This window comes from Pogonomyrmex barbatus, unplaced genomic scaffold, assembly GCF_055798465.1.
Source record: "Pogonomyrmex barbatus isolate J1 unplaced genomic scaffold, ASM5579846v1 scaffold7, whole genome shotgun sequence".
NCBI classification, from domain to species: domain Eukaryota; kingdom Metazoa; phylum Arthropoda; class Insecta; order Hymenoptera; family Formicidae; genus Pogonomyrmex; species Pogonomyrmex barbatus.
The window spans coordinates 2,939,451-2,962,343 of NW_028297171.1; the positions used below are offsets into that span (position 1 = coordinate 2,939,451).

A 22,893-nucleotide genomic window follows, 5' to 3' on the forward strand; every position below is an offset into this window, starting at 1 on the left:
CCACCGCGCTGTCCGCCTGGTTCACGCACGTGTGTGTATGTACATAACGCTCGCGAAGGGGGGGGGGAGAGAGAGAGAGAGAGAGAGAGAGAGAGGTGCTTGACTGACGTAACCCGTCTCGCGATGCTTGTGATAAGGCAAAGCACGCGAGATATCGAAGGATTTCGATAAGTCTAATGATAACTACTAATAACGATCGATCAATGTTGCTTCACTCTTTCTCTCTCTCTTTTTTTTTATTTTTTATTTTTTTTTTATATTTTTTTTTTATATATTTATCACGTCGTTATTAACATTAGCATTCTCTTCATCTTTCCTCCCTCTCTTACATTAACCCTCTCTTACATTAAAAAAAAAAAAGAAAAAAATAACGAGACAAGCAACTTCGCATAATATTTAGCAAATAGCTTGTAAATCGTAAATCAGGACAAAATTAAGAATTTATATATATTCACAGTAACATGAGTCAAGAGATATTAAAATTTCTGCAAAAAATTTTCATTTAAATATCCTTAATCACTGAATTATAAACAAGCATTATTGAATTACAAAAAGCATATTTTCTGTCTTCTAAAGGAAATATTTTGTTTCCTTTAAATGATTAACTGCTAAAATATTTTCGAGAAATAAATAATGCGTAAATAAGACATTTCGCAAACTGACTGCGATTTTTTGCTTTAGATAATTTTTCAGTCATTTATAAAGTTTATAAAGTTTAATAGAATAATTTTTTTAAATAGAAAAATTATCATACAAAAAAGAAACAAGATAATTATGTCTGTAAAGATATATAATGTCTAAAATGGATAAAACCAGTCACACAAGTATATACGAAGATTATTTATTTACGCCTACAATTTCAAACACGAAGCGATTGAAGACAAGTATTCTTTAAAAAAAGTAAGAACGTTATTATTATTATTCGACGTAAGCACTCCTCATAAATAAGCCTCGCTTACCATATTAGATTACTTATCACTATCTTAAAAGCTATTTTTGTACATTACACGTTTGTACACAGGGTAATATGCTGCGGATTTGGTCTCTTAGAAAAATGCGCGTGAAATGCAATAGAAAGCAGTCTTCGACTTAGAGTTAAATACCAATATATGTACATATCGATGACATAAATAATGACGATAAACATATCTGAAAATTCACAAGATCAAAAAGTGAGCAAAAGTGAGCTAAACACATGTGAGCTAGTACACCATTTTTCGGCGCGGTCATCACTCTTTACTCACTTACATGATATAATCTTCCTTTTGATGTTCTGGCGATACTGATGCACTTATATTTAATTAAAAATCACTATAAACGCGATAGAATACGAATACTTTTTTTTCACTCGATATGTACATGAGTAAACGATGTTTCGTTAGCGTAGAAAAGTTTCTGAATTCCGTCGTGCGCAAACATCGAAAATATTTATGTAGAAAGACAGACTTCTTCGATGGTTGAAATTAAGTTGTCCAATCCGTACAAGAAACCCTCTTCGTGATTACCTTCTTCCCAAGGACGTCTGTGTGTGAGCTTCCGCCCATCCGGCACCTCTCGTGTCTTTGCGAAATCTATTAGCCAAACGCCCACCTTTTCGCTGTCGTAAATTATGAAAATACTACTGCCGATTACCTGAAAAATGACATAAAGTTTGAATGAGTACACGTGTCGTTACAGCGAAAACGGCGAAAATTAGGGAACAACTGACGTCGCGCCGTACCTCGTGAGTTTCAAAATACTTTGATTTCTCAATCTTGGTTCGCAGGTTCCTGAGACGCGCGAGGATCTTTTGACGGGTGTCCTCGCGTCTGCCGAGGAATTGTCTTATGGTGTCGAGCACCTCCGAATGCGACTTGACCTTCTTGAGATCGGTGATCGGCGGTGCACCCGGCAGTTTCATCGCTTCGATGCGAAAACCGTGGCTGCAGGTCGAGCTCTGCTGCTCGCGGAACTGCATGTACCGTAATTTGGTCACGGCGCGTTGCTCGTGCTCCAGCTGGGTCGGCGCGTCCGGATCGACGGCTATCATCTTCTGATAGAGGTCCGGCCTAGCGGTGGTCTTGGACACCTCGGACTCGAGGAAGGTCCTGGTACCCATTTTGATGTCCATGACGTGCGGATCGTTGAAACCAAAGAGCAAATCCTGCAGCTCGATGAACGTATCGCCCTTGTACTCGACTTCCCGATAATATCTACAAATGGGAGACATGGTTGAGTCCCGCGAACCGATTCTACTATTTACTTACGTCGCCAAAAGACAAGAAAGATTTTCAAATAAACCTCGGTATGCAATCTCGCAGCGCTTCCTCCTTGCTCAGGGTCTCGTAAACAAGACGTTCCGTGTTCTCGGCGCCGCCTGTTTTCCTCTTCCAAACAGTACCGGGACCGGCGGGCGCAAAGCCATCCGGATGGCCTGACAATTGAAACCAGGACTTCAGTCGATTCTTTAAGAGCACGTCGCTGGCCGGTGCCGTCAGATCCAGAGCATTCTGCAACATCGCAATTGATTGAAATTTTTTTATTTTTTTTTTTTTTAAACGAGTGAAAGATTGGCATGTACTGGCGTGTGCAAATATACGCACCAGGGCGAGGAATTTCAGGGATAGATCCTCGTCCGGCATGGTCGCGTCGGACAGGACCAAGGGGAACTGTTCCATTTTCCGCAGGGTGGCTGGGTCATTGGGCAATTTGGTGAACGAGCTAGACGATCTGGAGCCAGCGCTGTTGGATCGGTTGCTGTGAGACCCGATCGAAGTACTCCGTCGCCATTGACGGAAGGCGCTGTAGGTGCTGCTGCTGCTGCTACCGCTGCTCCCACCGCCACTGGATCCATCTTTCTGCCGACGGTGGTCCTTGTTGCCCATCGAATCATGACTGTTCACCCGTGTTTGCTCCTTGCTCGAGGGCTGCAACCAGAGAGGCCTACTAAGAATTTAATCCAACCGGGACAGTGCGTTACGCTATCGGGCGCGCTGCCTCGAAATTTCAGTCGTCCGGAACCGAGGAAAATCGATATTCAATCGGATCGGTTTCGCTCCCGACAAGTAAATAACTCTCTTCGGGCGATTCCCGATTTCATCTCGGGGACGATCCGAGAGTTATCTCGCTACTCCGAGAAAAACGGAAAAGAAAACCGACCACGCGTTCGCGCACGCGAAGGCTGCGTGTTGTTATTCGCGTTAAGTCGGCGTTACCGCGTTTTTCGACGTGAATATTCGATTTCGCGATACGGCGTTCATTTTAATCTCCGCGGCAAGGTCCGCGACACGTAATGCGACCGTGATTTCGACCTCGATCACCGGTCGTATTATCGGGCTCGCGCCTCATGTCCCGCGATCGCAACGAGTACGATCGATTACGACAGCGAATCAATCGGTTCTTAATTAGTTTGAGGAAGTTTGTGGGAGTTTGTCCGCGTTTGTATACGGCACGCCGTAAGCGGATAAATGCCGTAGATTTATTCTCATTATAAAATATGAGACAAAAAAAGAAAAAAAAAACGGGCAAAAAAATTATCTGAGATCCAAGAACACGACACCCGCCTGATACAATCATGCGTGCCTCTCGCGAGGGGGGAAACAGAAAAAAAAAAAAAGAGAACTCGAAGCGCGATCGTTCCATAAATACGAATCGTGTCTCATGCTCTCTACCTATTGACGTCAGTGACTTTTATTCAAGCACCATGCCGCCTATCGCCGCAGGGCCGATTCCAGCGTGTCGCGTGAGCGCGATCGCTCCTGGGCAGGGGGCTGGGGACGAGGAGGGGGGGGGGGAAGGGAGAGAGAAGAGAGTCGATCGAAACGTCGAGGCTTCTAACAACGGTACGATGCGAATGCGCGCCTGTCTATTTGTGCATCTGCTTAATTTAGACCGATCCGCAGATTCAACATTTTTTCTATCTGGTACCCAGCGACGAAAAAAATTATTCCGAATTTATCTCAGTTTATCGATTAATGTGCGGTGCAGCTTTGGATGACTTCGATCAAACTCCAATGGAGGATGTATTTCACCTATTTTTATAACTTTTATATTCATAATGAAAAAAATTGGTTGAGAAACATACAGATTATTCTTTAAATTGCATTTAAAATAATACAAATAATACGAAAAAGTTTAGCGGTGTTTTAGAATCTGGAAAAAATTTATTTAAATAAATAAGTAGAAGTATCGAATTAAAAAATAATGATAAAAAAGTTTAAATTTTTTTATATAAACATTTTAAGTATTCAAGATGATTTGTGTAAAGTTTTGTTGTTGCGATGCAGAGATTAATTATTCTGTAAGTGAAAATTTAATTTTATTTATGTCATCACTCGTTCCGTTGTGCTCTTAATGAAAATGTAATTTTTATTTACAAAATAATTAATCTCTGCATCGCAATGAAACTTTACATAAATCATCTTGAATATTCAAAAATACTTATATAAAAAAATTGAGATTTTCATCATGATTTCTTAATTATATTTCATTAAAGCACATTTCTACTTTATATTTAAATATATTTAAATCAAGTTTTAACCGCTGCAAAATTTTTTGTATTATTTTTAAATGCGATCTAGAATAATCTATAAGTTTTTTATTATTTTTTTATTAAATAAAAATAGGTAATATATTAACTTGTCGAGCAACGTTTGTACTGCTTCGTTAACACAGATAGAATTACTAACCTTTTGTTGTTTATACAGAGCAGACATGATTGTATTGATTGGAATAACGAAATATATAGTTGGAAATTTTACTCTGATCAATTCTACTGATTAAATTACCGATTATTTAAAGTTTAGTCGAAGTCAACTTATGAAAAAAAGACAAAGTCACGATCACTCTTGGAAGGAATCGTATTGATTTGAGTAGACTCGTCGTCTAGTGTTTAATTGCTCCACAAGTTCGCAAACTTACAGACGCTTCTTAACAAAATAATAATAATAATAATAATAATAATAGAATGTTCACCTTCAAATATGTACATATTTCCGAATGATATTTCCGGAAGTTTCGATAGCCGAATTCCTGAGATAAAAATGGAAAGATCATCCGATCCCTGACCGAAATGTTAATTTTCCGTGACATCAAACTCTCGTTAGTGATCCCATTAGAAAACTACATAAAATACGCTCTAGTGACCTCGTTAAACTCAAATCAAAGCTTATTCTTTCTATAATTGGCTTTCGATCGACGCGCTCACATCATTAATTTTTTACTTTATTTTCTAATTACATTCCTTTGTTGATTTCTCTTTATATATTTCTTGCAACGTGCATATTATAAACATGGGAATACTTTTATGCCTAATTTTATCAATCTTCTCTTTATCAATATCTTGTGATGATAAACACAAAATACGAAGCGATAAGAAATGCTATTTTAATCGTGCTATTTTATTTATGCGGATTCTTGTTGCGTGTAAGTCTGAAATACACAGAAAGAACGATGCTGAAATATCTGATATTTGGATTAGATACAGATCTGAAAATAATTTTATTAGACTATCAAAATAATCATATAAGATATTTAAACACGATGATAATACTGCAAAAATTTTTTTATATTCTAACACTTAATTTGGACGCTATATGTAATTACTTTAATGACGCAATAAAAGATGACTTTCAAGTCTGCATCAAAATTTTGAAATACTTCAATAAAAGTGTTCTTTCCGTGTATGCAATCTTATCGTATCATAGATTACTGTCGCAAACTAATATCACAAATTAATGACTTGCTCAATGACTCGACGACGACGAGTCGCCGTCGACGTCTCCGCGTTGCGAAAATTTTCAGCGACCGACGGTTTTTTCTCCGAAAAAAATGAGGAATTAATGAGATATTATACGCGTAAAATGGCGGAATAAAAAATTACTTGAGAAATATGTTTTTGGAAAAACACGGCGGACACGTGTAACTATGTGGCTGCGTTTCAGAAGAAAAAAAACTAAGCGTGAATGAATGTTAATTGTGCGTAACGGCGTCGCCATACGCGCGCTAAGTAGCCTCCGTCCGTTAAGTCGGGCCGGACACGCGTTCAGCCTAAATCGCCCATTCATTCTTCTGCCGCGAATCGCTGTAATGGCTTTGTGTGACGAAAATAGTCGAGTAAATACTGCCACCGAGCGTAGCGCCGACACTTCTGCAAAAATTACACTGTCGCGTCGCGTCGCACCTCGCCTCGCCGACGGCGGAATCCTCCTCCGTCCGGAATCCGCCTGCGTGTTACCTGCGTGTTTATAGCGCGAGCGTCCGATATTCCCGTTATTGAATTGCCACGGCGAGAAACGTAAGCGACCCGACGTGCGTATCGCGCGCGCCCGGCTCGGTAACAAGTGTATCCGCGCTCAAAACTGTGTCACCGCGCGCCTCGAGCGATCTGTCGCAGCGGCGTAATCGCCTCGCCGCGAAATCGTGAATATCGCCGAGCCTGGTTGCCTGCTCCAACCAGGTTGGAGCAACGTTTGACCTCCCCGCTGATCGGCGAGCATCCCTTCACCCGAGAGAAGACTACCCTCTCGATCCTCCGGCGGCGCGGCGGCTTCGCGGCATTATCATCGGGAAACGCACTCGCCGGACTGTACGGAATGATTCCCACACGTTTTCCTTTTCGTTCTCCATCCGTCGCCTCGAACGGTGTAACCGCGGCACGTGGACATAAATTAATACCACCGCTACATATCATCAGCGACGACTGCACAGCCGGCAATGCGCGCGTGCGTCATTTAATAGGAAAACCTATCATTATTTTTCACGCGTATCCCCCGTATCAAGGCTCTTCAATCGTGATTAATCGTCGGTGATCCGCCTTTCGCGAGCCGACGACGTGGCGAGAGATTTATCCGGGACGAGGATATAGCCGAGCCGAGGTGGATTCTGAAAAGTGAGGCGAGCCGCGATGAAAGTTGGAAAGTTGGAAGGAACGAAGAAGACGTACGTCACTGCGTCGAGCGACCTCCTGTTGCGCCAGCTGTGTCGAGTTGTATTTCTCTTTTTCTCTTCATATCTCTTCATATCTCTCTCTCTCTCTCTCTCTCTCTCTCTCTCTCTCTCTCGCTCTTTCTTGCCCGCGTTTTAAAACGAGAAATTTTGTGCATGTATCCTAATGTTTAAGAAGGTAAATTCAGAAAGAGATATCTGATCGAAACATTGACAGAATGCGGTGACACGACCGCACGGTTTATGACGGTTTAAACGGTGAAACCGTGCATTTTAATACACGTGCGGCTTATTACATATTATTATGCATTATTATTATATTTTGCGAATTAAAGAAGCTATTTCTTTTTATCTTGATCCATTTATCGCCTACTTTTTCATTCTCCCCTCCCGCTCTATTCTCTTACACGTTCTTTTCTTTATCTCATTTCATCTTCTATTTATGTTTATGTTATTATTATTTATTATTAATAATTATTATTATATTTCGCGAATTAAAGAGGATGTGTCTTTTTATCTTGCTCCATTTATCGTTATTTTTTCGTCCTGCCATTCCATTCTCTATCGCGTTCTCTTTATTTTATTTCATTCCATTTTTTGCGTATCCATATTTCTATTATTGTTATTACTTATTATTACATGTTATTATTATATTTCACGGATTAAAGAGGATATCTCTTCTTATCTCGCTCCATTTATCGCTCCATTTTTTTCATCTTGTCATTTCACTCTATTGCGTTCTTTTCCTTGCTTTGCTTCATTTCTAATATCTTCTAATATCTTTATCTGCATTACGAATGTTCTAAGAAAACACGTATTCCTGAAACAGGATGAATTATGAGTGATCTAGCGCTATCTATTTAGCTATTATAGCTATTATAGCTATTAATCTTTAATCGGTAAATCACGAATTAATCTCGATTACAAGCAAACGCACGTTGCCGCATCTTCATTCAAGACACCCTGTATGGATGTACGATTGCTCGTCGAACGAGATGAAATCACGGACACACGGGATCCATGATGTTAAGCGGGGTGCGGATGCGACGGGTCAACGATCTCCGTTGAACGGAAATCAAAGGATTACACGATTCCGTCGGCGTGTCCAGAGCTACACCGGAAACATCACTCGAACACGCCTCGTGTATCGTCATTTTATCCTTGTTTACAACATTCAGCGAACAACGAGGATAAAATAATACACACGGAGTCGCTCACGGCTGGCGTTTCTGAGCGTAGTCTAGGGGTTCTGTTCTCGAAACATATCCTGTATGTACCAAAATCCCATAATATATATTACGTATAGGATTTTCGTGTGTAATATGTTTCGGGAATAAGGGCCCAGGTGATCGTGCCTCGCGTCGGTCGGCCGATCAGTGATCGCGAATTTCAAAGAGAAACGCGCCTGACATTCCCGGCGTCGTTTCGTAAACGACGCGAGTCGGCCCGGTTATCGTCGATTACGCCAATCTAGAGCGTGTAGACACAGCTGCGTGGCTACACAACATGCCGTTCGCGCGCGGTAATCTCATACCTTGCATTCCGGCGATGCGTCGCGAATAACTTTGCGCGCCATAAGAAATTTCGAATCGTCGGTCGCGCGACATGCGAGTCGTGCCTTAAGGTCCTGGAGGGATCTTAGGGACGGACCTTTAGGAACGACAGACACCGTACCGCCGTTACGAACCGAGCTCGTGGAAATCGGGGGAGAGGGGGGGGGAATTGCGAGCGTGACGTCTGTCAGGCAGGTCAAGATACCGATCGTGTAACTTTTTCCCCAGGGGGGAAAAAAAATATGAAAATTTTTCTTCCGTTATCTTCAGTAGGAAAAATTTGCATGTTTTCCTCAGGGAAAAATTAACATGATAGATATCTAGATTACGATATGATCTAGCGAGAATCGAGGTTACACGACACCTTATCCACAAATTCATTAAACTAAGGTAGCCTAAATTCAACGTGATCATTTATTCTTGCGATTTGAATGGTTTTCTTGGAGTGAAAAAAATGGAAAGGAGGCGTTTATGACGGAATGAATAGTTAAGAAGGTTTAAGAATGTTCAATGCCACGTGCTCGATGAGTCAGGAAGTCAGGAAGCTTGAAACGAGATTGAAATTAACAAAGAAAATAAGATCCTCGGTTAATTAATTCCTTACGCACGTCGATACTCCGTCAAACGGGAGGGAGGGAAAAGGGAGTAACAGGGAATAACCTCCACGGGGGATGATCTGGGCCGCGTACCTTGTTGAAGTGCGTCTGCAGAAGTCGCTCATACTGATCGACCGCACGCAGGCAGAGCCTCGTGGTGAACGCTTCCATTCGTGCTGGCAGGGGCGCGTGACACACACTGCTCGACATTATTTATACGTTTGGAACACGCGCGCGCCGTCGAGACGCGCGGGCACACACGCGCGCGCACGAATATCACAAGCGTGACGGTGAGAATCGGCACTCGGAGTTCCTTTCTTCCTTTCTCACGCGCGCACGTCGAGATCGTTCTCACCGGGAGTCCGAGATGTCTCAGCGGCGCGAAGAAACGTACGACCTAACCTCCTCATCGGGCGCAACGAGCTCGACGCCGGCCGAGGCGAGTCGACGAATGACGCGCGGGGCGCCGTGAAACCACCCTATACGCCCGATAGGCGCGAGCCGCGCGACCCGATTGGCCGAACTCGGCTACGGTCCCTCGCTCTCTCCTTCTCGCCCTCGTCGCATTCTCTCGCTCCGTCCCGCTCGCTTCTTCTTGCTTCCGTTTAGCGCTGTCCCACTCCCACCAGCTCGATCGTCGCGTCTCTGTCTATCCTTCTGTCTCCGCCGCGTTACACTTCCCGTGTCCCCTTTCCCCTCCCCTATCTTAACATCTTTCTTCCTCCTTCTTACGTTAGGAATCCGTTTGCTCGCTCTCGCTCTCTCTCTCTCTCTCTCTCTCTCTCTCTCTCTCTCTCTTGCGCGCGCGTGCGTCAGCGTCACCGCTTCTGTGTGCACACAACGCTACGCTACGTCGCGTCGCGCGACGAGACACGGATGCAACTTCACTCCGATCCGCTCCGCTTCACCTCGTTGCGTCTCACACCGCAAACGTCACCGAGCGATGCGCTCGTACAGCATGGGCAACACTGAAGCAACGAGAGAGCGCGAATGTAGTTTTATCGGTACAACATAGGCCCTCCCTCTCCCTCTCCCTCTTCTGACTGCGGCTAGTCGGGCCGCGTAACGTACGGAACACGGGTCGTCGGCGATTTGCGGTTAGGAGGAGGCTGGGGAATAAATAAATCCGGATCCCTCTTTTTCGCATACCCGGTCGGTAGGCCGATCGTCTTCACGCTTTGAGAAAGTGCGCTCGCATATTCTCCATTTTTGACGTAGTTTTGCCGAGAATACCTAATCGCACTTCCGTATCCTTTTCACGCCTACACTGTTGGAAAAAATGTGTTGAATTTAACATAAATCGCGTGTCCCAAACGATCAAAATTTTGTATTAATTTAACATAATATGGATGTGTTAAATAGTAACACCGACACTATGTTAATATTTCAACAAAAAAGAAATGTACTCTTGATCTTAATTTGAAATTAATTGGGTGTTACAATTAACATAATTTTTATGATAAAATAACATGTCGAGACGCGTCAAAATTCAAGATTGTGCCGAAACGACACAAAGAATAATAACAAGTCATCCCCACTCCTGTTATAGAGTAAAACCAATATTTTTTTTGTGTAAATTTTAATATATTGAATAAATACGTGCGAATTGTGTTATTTTAACACATTTCTTAAATCATTTTAATAATTTTACATTTTATATCTGTTAAGGTCAGTTAACATAGTAGACATGTGTTAAATTTACATATAAATATGTAGATTATTTAACACCAAAATTTTAACAAGGATCGATTTTAACACAAATACAAAATGTTTTTTACTGTGTAGGAAGAGAAAGATCGAATGGATTCATTACTCTCTTTCTATCTTCTTTTTAGGAACCATACGAATTGAAGTAAAACTGATTTTGACTAAATTACGTGATTAAATTAACGAATGGAATTGCTCGCTTTGCTATTCTAGATCTGATCTTTCTTGCCAAAAGGTTCTTTTTAAAAACGCAATGAAGTCAATAATTTTGCTCTTTTTAATAGAATAATGCAGATATTGTTTGATAAGTTAATCGTCGATTAGTCGGAGTTTGGTCAAAATTTTTATAATCAGTTATTGAAGAGAGAAGGAAGAAAAATAAAAAAAAGTATAAAGAAGAAAGTTCTGTTACAAAGAAGAAATTCATTGTTCGGACTCTTCCAGTTCCCGCTACACACACACACACACACACACACACACACACACACACACACACACACACACACACACACACACACACACACACACACACACACACACACACACACACACACACACACACACACACACACACACACACACACACACACACACACACACATGTACATTGATAAATCCATAATTACGAATTATATCCAATTTTACTCATTTTTAACCATTCCTATAAGTCGCCATTGCTTCTACTAAATATGTTATTAATTTAATTAAAATAATAAAGTTAAATAACTATAAAATAATTAAAAATGTATTAAATTTGACTGAAGTCTTATAATTTACTATGTACATTTTTATTTTATTAGATAATAACATTGCTTATTTTGAAACTAAATAATTTATTTACAAAAATAAATTGATTAGATGTAGTTATTTTTTTAAACATATGTTTTTTGTTAAAATCGATATACGGTAGTTAAAAATAATTAAATATTATTTAACTCAAGTGATTGGTTTAAATTTGACCCTTTGATATCTAATATCCTTTAAAATTTGTTCTGAGTGTAAAATAAAACTCATCGAATAATAAATACTCATCGAATAATAAAAAAGAATCAGTGAGAGAGAAAAAAATCAAAGTTGAATTGGAAAGAAATGAAGAGTCATGCGGGAAAAAAGAAGAAGATGATACAAAAATCTGACTATACCTATCTGTAATTATTTGTAATTGCGATTACGCTTAAATTCACAATTAATTGATTCAAAGTAATTTAATAAAAGGTACTCCCCCTATTCTTTCTTTCTGGAAAAATTGCATTTTTCGCGATTTCAAAAATCGAGAAACGCATTCTTTTCACGAAAATAAATGATCCCGATCCTTGTTCCCGGCTGTTTTCCCACGAACTCGCTAGTCTGTTCGCTAGTCACATTTTTTTGTCTATCGAGACCACCGGATGACTCGCAAGTGGCGAAAACAACCGAACAGGATCCTCGATCCGCTGGAATACGTCACGGGGCTCGGCACTTTTCGTGTTTGACATGTAGATTCAATTTTTATTTTTCGACGAAGCTCTGTTTCGCGCAAGCTTTTTGGAATCCGCGAGGAATCGCGCACGACTGATTCACTTCCGGTTGCGAAGTGAATCAGAATAGATCTACACCATCGAGAAACCGGGCGCATTCTCCGGATATGTCGGATGCGCGAGGCGTGCCACGGTGAAGCGTGAAACGATTTCGGGGTCGGCGTCCCACATTTTTTTCAAGAGGATCACCATTTCTGTTTTCCGAGAGCGATCTCCGAATCCGTTCGTCAACATCACTCGAATCTCGTCGCGACTATTCAACAGCCTCCAAAGATCACCTGCGACCTTCGTTTGACTCAATTCACGATTTGAGCGATTGTAGAACGAATTATATGCGTCGTTTCTCATTTTAATCATTGTTTTCGTATTTCGCAGGAAATTCCATTTGAAGATAATGCCGCATTCCCGTTACTAAAATAGTACAGATATTTCCTCGATAAGCTAATCTGACAAGGAGAATCTGGCAAGAATTGCGAAATATAAAATTGAATGAGCTATAGTTCATTTGAAAGGGGAGGTTGAGAGTATAAAAAGTGTAAAAGGAATTGAGTGCATGGGTCTTAGTTTCAGAGAAATTTACATATAAAGTTAGGCGTTCGGCTAGCTATATGATAAGTGATTATGAATAACTCCACAAAGTGCGGGGTGCCGTGGCTACACAATCCAAGACTCGCGAGTGTAATCTTTTTTTTCTGTGACGAGGAGAGTTCGAGACCTCGCAGTGACAACTTTCTTTTTTTTTTTAATAACGACTATATTTTGTCGACAAAATTAATTTTTGTTATTATTTGTAATAAAATATTAATTTATACATTATTATTATATGTATTAAAAAATAACAACAATTTTTATACATATATTAATGTATTTATTAATGTATACATATATTAATTTATTTATTTCTTTTTATTTATTATAAAATTCGGATATTGCACACAATGTTGTAGGTGAAAATTGAAATAAAAACAGCTCATTCAATTTTGTATTTTGCAATTCTTGTCATCTCCTTGTGAGTCTAGTCAAAGTCACTCTAGACGGTTGATCGATGGCTGCTATCTCTTCGCGCGATTCCCGGTCATCGGTGCCGCTCGTTGACGTAAGTCGCATTATCAGGAAGAAAGTCGACGCCCGTTGTGCCCGATTGTGTTTTTACGATCGCCTCGTGAAGTTTTGGAAGAATCAGAAAAGCGCCAGCTTTCCCAAGAGAGTCCACGAGTTTCTCCGGGTGACGTCGTCGTTGTCGTTCATCCGTTGGAAGAAAAAGAATAGGAAGAGAAAAAAAATAGAGAGATCCAGTTAATTCTTATTCCCGGCGTCGCAAATACGTGACGATCGCTTCCCTTTTATTCGGGTGACAGACAGGGGTGATCGACCGCGAAATACGAGTATGATAATATGCGGATTGTGGTGTCCACGATCTCCCGCGTATCCTCACGTTCTTCGCGAAGAATGTCACCGAAACGAACGTGCTGTAACGCGGTTGAGAAACCATCCGAATTTGCGTAGGAATATCTGTGTTTCTCCACGCGGAATAACCAGGATCTACGTTTCTCCTTGAGCTGTGTTAAAACGCTTGATTACAATAGAAAAGAACAGTTTTGTTGGTAAATCTTTGGTCAGATCTGAAAATAATTTTGTTGGACATCATTTTATAGCTTAAATAATAATACCGCATAATAATAATAATACTGCAAAAATTTTTTAGCAACCAATTTGGACCTAATAATTTTGAAGAAACAAAATTATTTTCTATAAAACAAAATTATTTTCAAATTTATATTTAGTAAGTTTTTTGCATTTTTATACATTATCATCGTGCTTAAACTTATTTTGATTGTCCAATAAAATTATTTTCGGATCTGTATATATTTGGCCAAATTTTAAAATTCTTCGGAATTCTATTGTACATAATTATATTAATAATCTAACCAAATTTTTTTTTATATCTATATTCAACAAAACTGTTCTTTCCGTGTAGAAAATCTGTTTAGTTCTACCTTAACATTCTTTTAACCATGTCATGCTTATTCTTTTCCTCTTGTAGTCCTAGTAACCAGGCATTTGAACTAGATTCCAAAATTCTATTTGATGGTAGAATAGCATTTAATTGACTAATCCAAATCAAGAAATTTTTGTCCTTTTTCTGATTAATCAATTAAATGCTACTCTACCCATCGAGTAGAATTTTGGAATGTAGTCTTGAATGTTATTACTACACATCAAATTTTTCTCCATATCACATCTAAATGCATACCAGAATATTTGGTTATATAATTATCATAAATTCTGTTTAATTCAGTGCCATCAAAACTTGCTTAATTAAATCTTTCTCATTAATTCGAACTAAAATGATTACTTTTTTCGTGACGGAAATAAGAGTTTTATTAATAAATCTAAAAATTTATTACTATATGTGAAAAATAGTCTGGCTGTATCAAAATTCTGTTTTAAAATACCAAAAAAACCAGAAATTCCAGTTGAAGTTATCAGAATTCAGTTTAAAGTAACAAAACTTCTCACTAATTCGACAAACTTCTAATTTATTTAAATAGGAACCTGACAATTTTTGATTTGTCAATTTTTTATCAGAATTTTTTTCCGTTATTTAACAATTAATAATTATATACGACGTTCAAATTGTTAAGCAATAAAAAATTTTTGCAATATTATATTATTCATGTTTAAGCGTTCTATATACTAATTTTGATGCTTTAATAAAATTATTTTCAGATCTGTATCTGGCCAAAACTTTTAGATTTGCTAGCAAAACTATTCTCTCTGTATATGTACAAGAAATCATTCATCAGTAAGCCACGTTCTAAAATAAGGAAAAAAGGGCCATTTTTGAAATATTCTAAGTAGTATAACATCGCTATTAAAAGTACATTACAAGTATCTCATTGAAACATTAATTACGTCAGCTGTAGTTTCCGTTATGTATGACTCGCTGATTTATCGGAAGCAAATTATAAACACATAGGACACGGCCTCGATTAAGGAAATTGCGTATCGATTACGCGATCATTCGGGAGAATCTTTTGAATGGTGTGTCACTACGACGTGTGCACGATTCACGGAATGAAATTGCCATGAAAGTCGTCATCCTTTAGAGTGATGATCTATCGAGCGTTACATCGGAATCGCGTCTCATAAAATCCAGTCACATCGCGTGAAGAGATATTTTTCAAGAAATTTTATTGTCAGAAAGGTGTATGAATAAGAAAAACACAAATCTTCCTTTCTTTCTGACTCGAAGGTCTACTTCGAGCTTGAAGAACAATGTATAAACCAACACGGTAGGACATGTATTCACCGTTCGTAATGATTATTGCGTGAAATTATTGTATATGTATTTACGTATGGACTAAAACGTACGTAAAATTGACAAAAGCTAAACGGGATTTCGAAGTAAAACGATCGGCAATCGTTTCCCGACATCAAAATCGCTCACGTAGAAATTTAAGAACGATCCCAAATGATCCCTTCAGCTATGTCAATATTGGCTATCAGCATTAAATTAGTCCAAGTCAAATACGGAAGTGTAAAGGTTCAAATAGAATAAATGGAAATAAAATATTGAGTATATAGTATAAAATAAGTATAAAGTATTAGGAACAAGAAAAGATTTTTGCATTAAAAGATTTTTGATCAATGAAAGATTATCTTGGTATTCCTTGAAGCATGGTTTCCTACATATCGAAATTTAAATCTCTACACGGAAAGAATACTTCTGCTGGCAAATCTAAAAATTTGGCTAGATAGCAGATTTGAAAACGATTTTGTTGGGCCTTCAAAATTATTATATACGATGTTCAAATTGATTGTTAGAAGATTAAACATTTTTGCAGTATTATCCATCATATTTAAGTGTTCTACAAAATAATTTTGATGAGCCAACAAAGTTATTTTCAGATCTGTATCTGATCAAATTTTTAGATTTTCCAGCAAAAGTGTAAGTCTCTAAGTTTGATTTTTTAACTTTTTCATTATGCCTAAGTTCTAACATTATTCTGTACCAATAGCAATTAATACACGAAGAGACACTAATTTTGTTGGTAAATCTAAAAATTCGATCGGATATAGAGCTGAAAATCATTTTATCGCATCAAAATTATATAGGATATTAAAACATAATAATAAGCTACAAAAATTTTTTATCTTTTAGTATATTTTACTAATTTGAACGTCGTATTTAATAATTTTGAAAACTGAAAAAAAATTATTTTTAAATTTATATCTAGTTTAAATTTTTAAATTTACCTGTAAAAATGTTCTTATCATTATTGGTACACTTTAAAACGAGACAATGGAAATTCTATTCTTAATAATGGGACGTCTGCTGATGCTTGACTGTTATTATTGAGTCAATGTTGGGCCGGTCTAAGACAGACATCTGGAATTTCTACGTGGGCCGATCATTTTTCAACTCGATTCGTTTTGGTCCAAGATGATTTAATAAAGCATCTTTAACGAGATCGCTCCATCTTAACGTTAATCGAGCGCGATTTCGCGTCGAGGATCGCCTTGGACGAGTACACGCCCACGCGTGCAATCGACAATGATAATAACGATATCGGCGTTAGAAGCACCATGTTGTACCGGCAAACGTCTCGCCTCGCGTCGCAAGAACATTCGCCGATCAGTATTACGAAATAAAAAAAATAAAAAAGAAAAAATGCGGATGACAGTGATGAACTCGCTATATCGGAGTGGTAAATAATCGCACTGCCTTCCGTCGAGACGTATCCTAAATATTTTTCATGGAGATGCATTCTCAATTCTGTTTATTAAATTTCAGCGTTCGTGAGTGATATGATGTCACGTGGGAAAAGTCGATTCCGATGAATCCGGATCTCGCGAAGATGACGCAGAGATGAGTGGTTCAGTAGTACGCGATCAAGATGATCAGGATAATGATCTTGGAGAGGAGCAAGATTCTCTCCCGCGTTTTTAAATCAAAACTCGACGGAATTGACGTATAATACTGAAAAAAAAAGAGAGTTCAGAAGAAGAAAATCGACCGGAACTGGTTTTGTTACGGCCGTCCATCGATCGCGAACGCCGACAACGATGACGACTGCTTCGTATTATCATAATTAACCGCGATAACAATTATGATTCTATGTTGCTGACCTAATGGCCCCCATAGATTATCGGTGTAAGTATCTTTTCGTCCTCGCCGAAATCTCAGGCCGCGAGGCGCGGAGGAAACTCGTAATTTGCGATCTCTGTCGCCGGAAGTTACGTGGGCGGCGGCCAACCGTAAAGCACGCAATAATTTCTGCCGTTTCAATCATTTGCTCCCTATCGCATCGCGATGTGCACGGTGAATTTATCTTTTTTCCTGCCTTCTTTCCTTCCTCTCGCTTTATCTAATCCAAACGTGACGGAAAACTGGCGCGATAAGGTGCTTCCTCTCACGGGTATCGGTGTTTCCGCCTTAGAGAGAGATGGGACTCGATGGTCTCCGGATCAAAATAATCGAAATTCTTGCATTATATATTATTTTTATATTCCCAAGTTTTCTTCTCGCGACGATCGCCCAAGTTGTCACGCAATACATCGATTCCGAGTACGTCTATCGTTATTCTTATACGCGTTAAACATCTTCGCGCACGATTAGCAATTTAATGAGGCCCCGTGATTCGCTTGCATTGAAGATGTTTAAAAATAAAGTCCGATAGATCGAAACAGGTTCCGGGACCTCGAGGCTCGTCGCTACGTCTACGTTCACGCTTTGCCGCCCTGTAGCCAATCGAGCGAATCCACGGGACCATAAAGATGATAATAATAATAATAATAATAATAATAATAATAATAATAATAATAATAATAATAATAATAATAATAATAATAACGGTCGCTCGATTGGGAGTGTAGACGCGTCAGACATGGCATGGTCGGCAACGGCAACTTTGATTTACAATATTATTTATAGGTAATACATAAATACACGGATGGACGTAAATAATTGATAAGGCCGGTGTCAATTCCAATCGCTGTCGCTTTCGATACGAGGGGCTCACCGATATCCGGGGCGCGCAGATGCGACGCACCCGCGATATCACATGGGTTGTGTGGAACAAGCGGTGGAACAGGCATTTCCCCCCTCCCCCCCCCTCCCCTCCCATCGTCGGTAATTACATCCATTGACGTCGATGCTTACTATTTTTCCTTATTTTTCTCGGCAATGCTTCTCCGTCTCGCTTCCGAGCGATTCTCGCTCCTCCGTTGCCCGCTCGTATGCGTGGGTATGCGCGCCGTCGATCCGCCGGCGCGGCGATAAGCGTGGACGCGCCGCGGTAAAAACGGATCGAAAAACGATCCGCGCGAACGACCGAAGGAGGCGGCGAGTCGCGCGAAAGCGCTAACGAGCCGGCCGCCGCTCTCGGCCTCTGCAAACAGACGTTTTCCATTCGCATAAATGTGGAAATTTTCGAGCGTGAACGCGCCCGGGTCGACGAACGGCTTATGCTACGGACTGCAACGGCGTGGCCGCGTTGATCCGATATGACGCGCCACGCGTCGACCGGATGTGCCACGCCGAAAAATCGAAAAATGCGCAGTTTCCGCAGCCCGCGCTACGGAGAAGATACGATCGATTTCGAAGGAAAATTGAGACGGTCGAAAAAAAAAGTCCATCCCATTCCGAGTTCGCCGTTCCTTTTTTTCTCTTTTTTTCTCTCTCTCTCTCTCTCTCTCTCTCTCTCTCTCTCTCTCTCTGTACTCTTTTTCCGTCTCTCGCTCGCTCGTCGTCGGTCCCACGCCACGTTCGTAAGCGCGTACGCACGTAGCGGCACGACAGGCGAGCGAGCAGGCAACGTGGTATGCGTGGCCGCGGAGCGAACGCGCGCGGAGGTCACCATTGACGCAAATCTATCCGAGTGTCACGTGAGCGCGCGGCCGCTGGAACACAATATATACACGCGATGAACGACAACGGCCCGCTCGGCCATTCCATTAAATCCATGCCTCCTCCGTCCGTGTATATTTATGTGACTAGCGATGGGATCGAGCCACCGCGCCGGGACGTCCGATCCTTGAGAGAACGATTCGCCCGGGCAAAACTATCGTCGAGTCGCGAAACGGGTTTTTTTTTTTTATCCTTCGGGTTTCGAAAATGCGAAAGGCGCGGAGAATGGGGACCTGCATATTTCGCGAGGAACGGGAGACCGATCATAGGCCCCCGGTAGAAGCCCCGGCACTGGCGGGCAAGCTCGCGAGAGGATGGGGTGTCGTTTCTGTTCGAGGAGGTCTGTTAGAGAATTCGAGAAGGGAATTGAAAATCGATCGGTTCTACCGACGGCGCACGTCTTTGTCGCCGAGTATCGTTCCCATCGCTATTTCGACGAGGACTTCGGGTATGGGAGGAAAGAGCGCGGTGTGGATACTGCACTCCGCGGCCCACCCACGTTACGATATAATGGGCAATTAATGGCCGGTGGACTGGCCGATCCACGCTGAATGCCAATCGGCCACGGGAAGCGCCACGCTGGACGAGGCCTGTTGTTTAACCCTTTGCGCTCGCGCTCTGCCCGAACGCGCTCCATATGGCAACGCGAATCGCCAAAGAGGTCTCTTCTGGCTATAATTAGAACGCTACCACTCCGCGTGTAAAGCGCATTAAGTCCTTTTAGCGACGTCAATTCAACCTTTATCATCGCTTCCCGTCTTCGATTATTTCGCGTTGAAAACTTTCCCGTTGAAAAATTTCCGCATGACCAGCAGGTTTTTTTTCTCCTCTCTTCTCTCTTCGTTAAAAAAGGTCATTAAGTCAGACAGTCGTTATACGTATCGCGATAACGTCAGCGAGGAACCTTGCGCTAGCCTAGTTTCGGTCCTGTGAGACGGAACGCTAGCCTAGCGCGAGAGAAAAAGAGAGAGAAAACGTATTCTTTACCTCTTATCATTTGTTAATTAGGTCAATGTCGCCACACGACGATCCGTTGCTTTCTTTAACCAGTCTTATTGCACCTGTTGACCAACAAATTGATAAACGAGCCAGGACGTCTCAAAGGTACCGCATGACGTCTCAAAGTCACGTTCTTTGATACGCGTATCATTACATCTAGATTTGTATATTTCTGGCGCGGATCTAACTAACTGCTCCTTATCTTTCAGCTCTCGTTCAATGTCACATTATTATTCGCTCGCAAACGGTTTACTCGGGCTTCTTTCGAAAAGTCTTTCTATTTTCATCTATGATGGCTCGTGGAACTTTATTAAAATTTCAACATTTAAGAAGCACAATAAAAGGTACAAAGAACAAGAAATTAAAAATAAAAAATTGGGAATAAAGAATTAAACTTTTCGACAAATAAGATATAAATACAGTGAAAAAAATAAGGGACAAGAAGTGAAAAATAGAGGATTAGAAAGGAAATGGAGAATTAAATTTAATTATTATTATTAGACAAAGGATTGAATAGCGAGAGCAATGAAAGAAATGAGGAATAACACGTAAAAAATAATTTTGTTGTAGACTCTAAAAATTTGGCCAGACCTGAAAAATAATTTTATTGGGACAAAATTATTAATTAAAACGTTTAAACATAATAATAATACTGCAAAATCTTTTACATTTTACTTTTAACTAATTTGAACGTCTTACATAATTATTTTGATCGCCTAACAAAATTATTTTTTAGATCTACATCTAAGAAAACTGTTTTCTCCGTGAAGAAATTAAAAATAGAAGATTGGAAATAGAGAATCAAATTTCGATGTATGGAAAATGCCCATGCCCTTTATTATCAGGGAATATGCCAAGATATTTTTTTCATTGGAAATTGTAATAATTTTCTATTTCTCGATATTTAATTTTTTATTTTTTTATTCTCATTTATTTATGTCTGTGCTCTTATAACTTCTTCTTTCAGAAAATATGCTCAAGGCGAAAACAAACAAACGGCTGCCGCAATGCCTTCGACGTTAATGGCGGATGGCACAATGGTGTTGCAATACCGGAGGATTATGCAACAATCAACGCTCTTATAATACGCGCATACCGCACCATAATATCTCAAGTTTCGCTGAAAGCAAAACATTCTGCAATGTAAACGATAATTGATCGCAGAATGCGATGACTTTTCCCAATTCAATTTTACAAGATTTAATTTAAATTCGGCGAGCCGAAACGAGTCGAATCAAATTATCCTCTGAGTGAAAGTGAAAACATGCCAAACGAGAGTCTTGTCGTGATTTTCCATTTCCGGTGACTGGACTTCAATTACGCCGATAGGTATCTCGATATCGCAGGTTCTTTTCGAAGTGTGTCTCGATACATGTCGCGCCAACGTTACTTGCCCGCGCTTTGCGCTCTCATCACAGAAATTAAGTCGCATTATCTTCAATCGTCGTACGCCTGCAAATGAAATCCGAGGAGAGCGCGCGTGGCGAAGGGAGGTCTATTATCTTATTTATTCGTGTGCTTACGTACCGATTGCGATACGCAAATATTCAGCGGTGGTCTTACGGCGATGTACGATGCGATCTGCGATTTTTCTCCGATGCCGCCGGAAGAAAGTAGAGAACGCGGGAAGATCGCGTTGTGTGGGATGGTCATTGTGTGGCGTGTGGTTTTATTACTAGAAATTACGTAAATGTAACGGCAAGAATAACATACACGTACGAGAGATTATATAATACCATTTAATACCTACAATTGCAAAATTGTAGCGTAGTTGCAGATCGTGGAGTTGGTGCATTTATGAAAAGATAAGATAAGATCGTTGATTGATCAGTATCTACATTTTATTCTGCATATTTAAAAGGAAATTGTAAAAACATTATAAATTATTTCATATTTATTTTTTTACATCAGCATATGTTGGATAAATATAACTCGTACTTCGTTACGATGAAAAAATGAGTTTATTTGATGAAAATAAAATCTATTTTTAATATTATATTTATTTAAATTCTATTTATATCGTAATCTCGGTTTAAAACTAGATGTTAAGTTTTTTTTTCTATAATTTCTGGAATGTGATTTTAATGTAATAATTTTCCATATAAATTGACCACAATTTTATCAGGAAATAAGATAAAATTCAATTAATAAACTTCTCAGTTTTATTACTTTCAAGAACTTGATCGACGAGATTCGAGATATCGAGAAGCTTAGCAAAAATGAAATAATCGACTCGCTGAAATATATCGATTATCTCGAACTCGAGTTGAACTTATTCGACCTAAATGTTTGAACAATTTGAATTGCGCGTTCTTATCTATTTGTTTCGCATTTTTAATAGTAAAAAATATACATTTTACTGCAATGAAGAGAAGAAAGAAGAAAGAATAATGTTTCGGTACATACAATTCTCTTTCAAACATTGGCAAAAAATATTATATAAATATTATATAAATATTATATAAATATTATATAAATAAATAGTTTTATACAAATAAGCACAAAATAATGTGATTAATGTAAACTTCAATCAATTTTGATAAGAAAAAGAAAATATAAGTCAAACATCGATTATTATTAACCGATTAACAAGAATGGAATAACAGATTTATTTCCCTGTTTCTTTGTTTTTCTGTTTCTACACTCTGGATTGCATTAAAACTTTCTATCTCGCTTTGACAAAA

General features: G+C 39.7%; 2 protein-coding genes across 5 annotated transcripts; one reads left to right on the top strand and one right to left on the bottom strand.

The window, feature by feature from the left end:
* Positions 1-825: 825 nt before the first annotated feature.
* IP3K1 (inositol-trisphosphate 3-kinase-like protein) lies at positions 826-10,049 on the bottom strand. Of its 2 annotated transcripts, none has more exons than XM_011648216.2 (5): positions 9,167-10,049; positions 2,583-2,906; positions 2,281-2,489; positions 1,721-2,192; positions 826-1,632 (listed from the first exon to the last, which is right to left on the bottom strand). In XM_011648216.2, exons 1-5 carry the CDS (start codon positions 9,281-9,283, stop codon positions 1,429-1,431), a joined length of 1,326 nt encoding a protein of 441 aa, XP_011646518.2. In that variant the 5' UTR covers positions 9,284-10,049; the 3' UTR covers positions 826-1,428. The 2 variants fall into 2 exon arrangements, with proteins under 2 accessions (XP_011646518.2, XP_011646519.2); XM_011648217.3 differs by having other exon boundaries at positions 2,583-2,922.
* A 6,482-nt stretch (positions 10,050-16,531) lies between these two features.
* On the top strand, positions 16,532-21,325 carry LOC105433099 (uncharacterized). 3 transcript variants are annotated; one of them, XR_016140873.1, is made up of 5 exons: positions 16,532-17,455; positions 20,219-20,314; positions 20,419-20,553; positions 20,946-21,088; positions 21,177-21,325. XR_016140873.1 is itself a non-coding variant. In XM_089083255.1 (5 exons), exons 3-5 carry the CDS (start codon positions 20,223-20,225, stop codon positions 21,292-21,294), a joined length of 345 nt encoding a protein of 114 aa, XP_088939381.1. In that variant the 5' UTR covers positions 16,532-17,009; positions 17,096-17,455; positions 20,219-20,222; the 3' UTR covers positions 21,295-21,325. The 3 variants fall into 3 exon arrangements, 2 of the variants coding, with proteins under 2 accessions (XP_088939381.1, XP_011646521.2); XM_089083255.1 differs by lacking the exon at positions 20,946-21,088 and having other exon boundaries at positions 16,532-17,009; positions 17,096-17,455; XM_011648219.2 differs by lacking the exons at positions 16,532-17,455; positions 20,946-21,088 and having other exon boundaries at positions 17,592-20,314.
* The last annotated feature ends 1,568 nt before the right edge of the window (positions 21,326-22,893 follow it).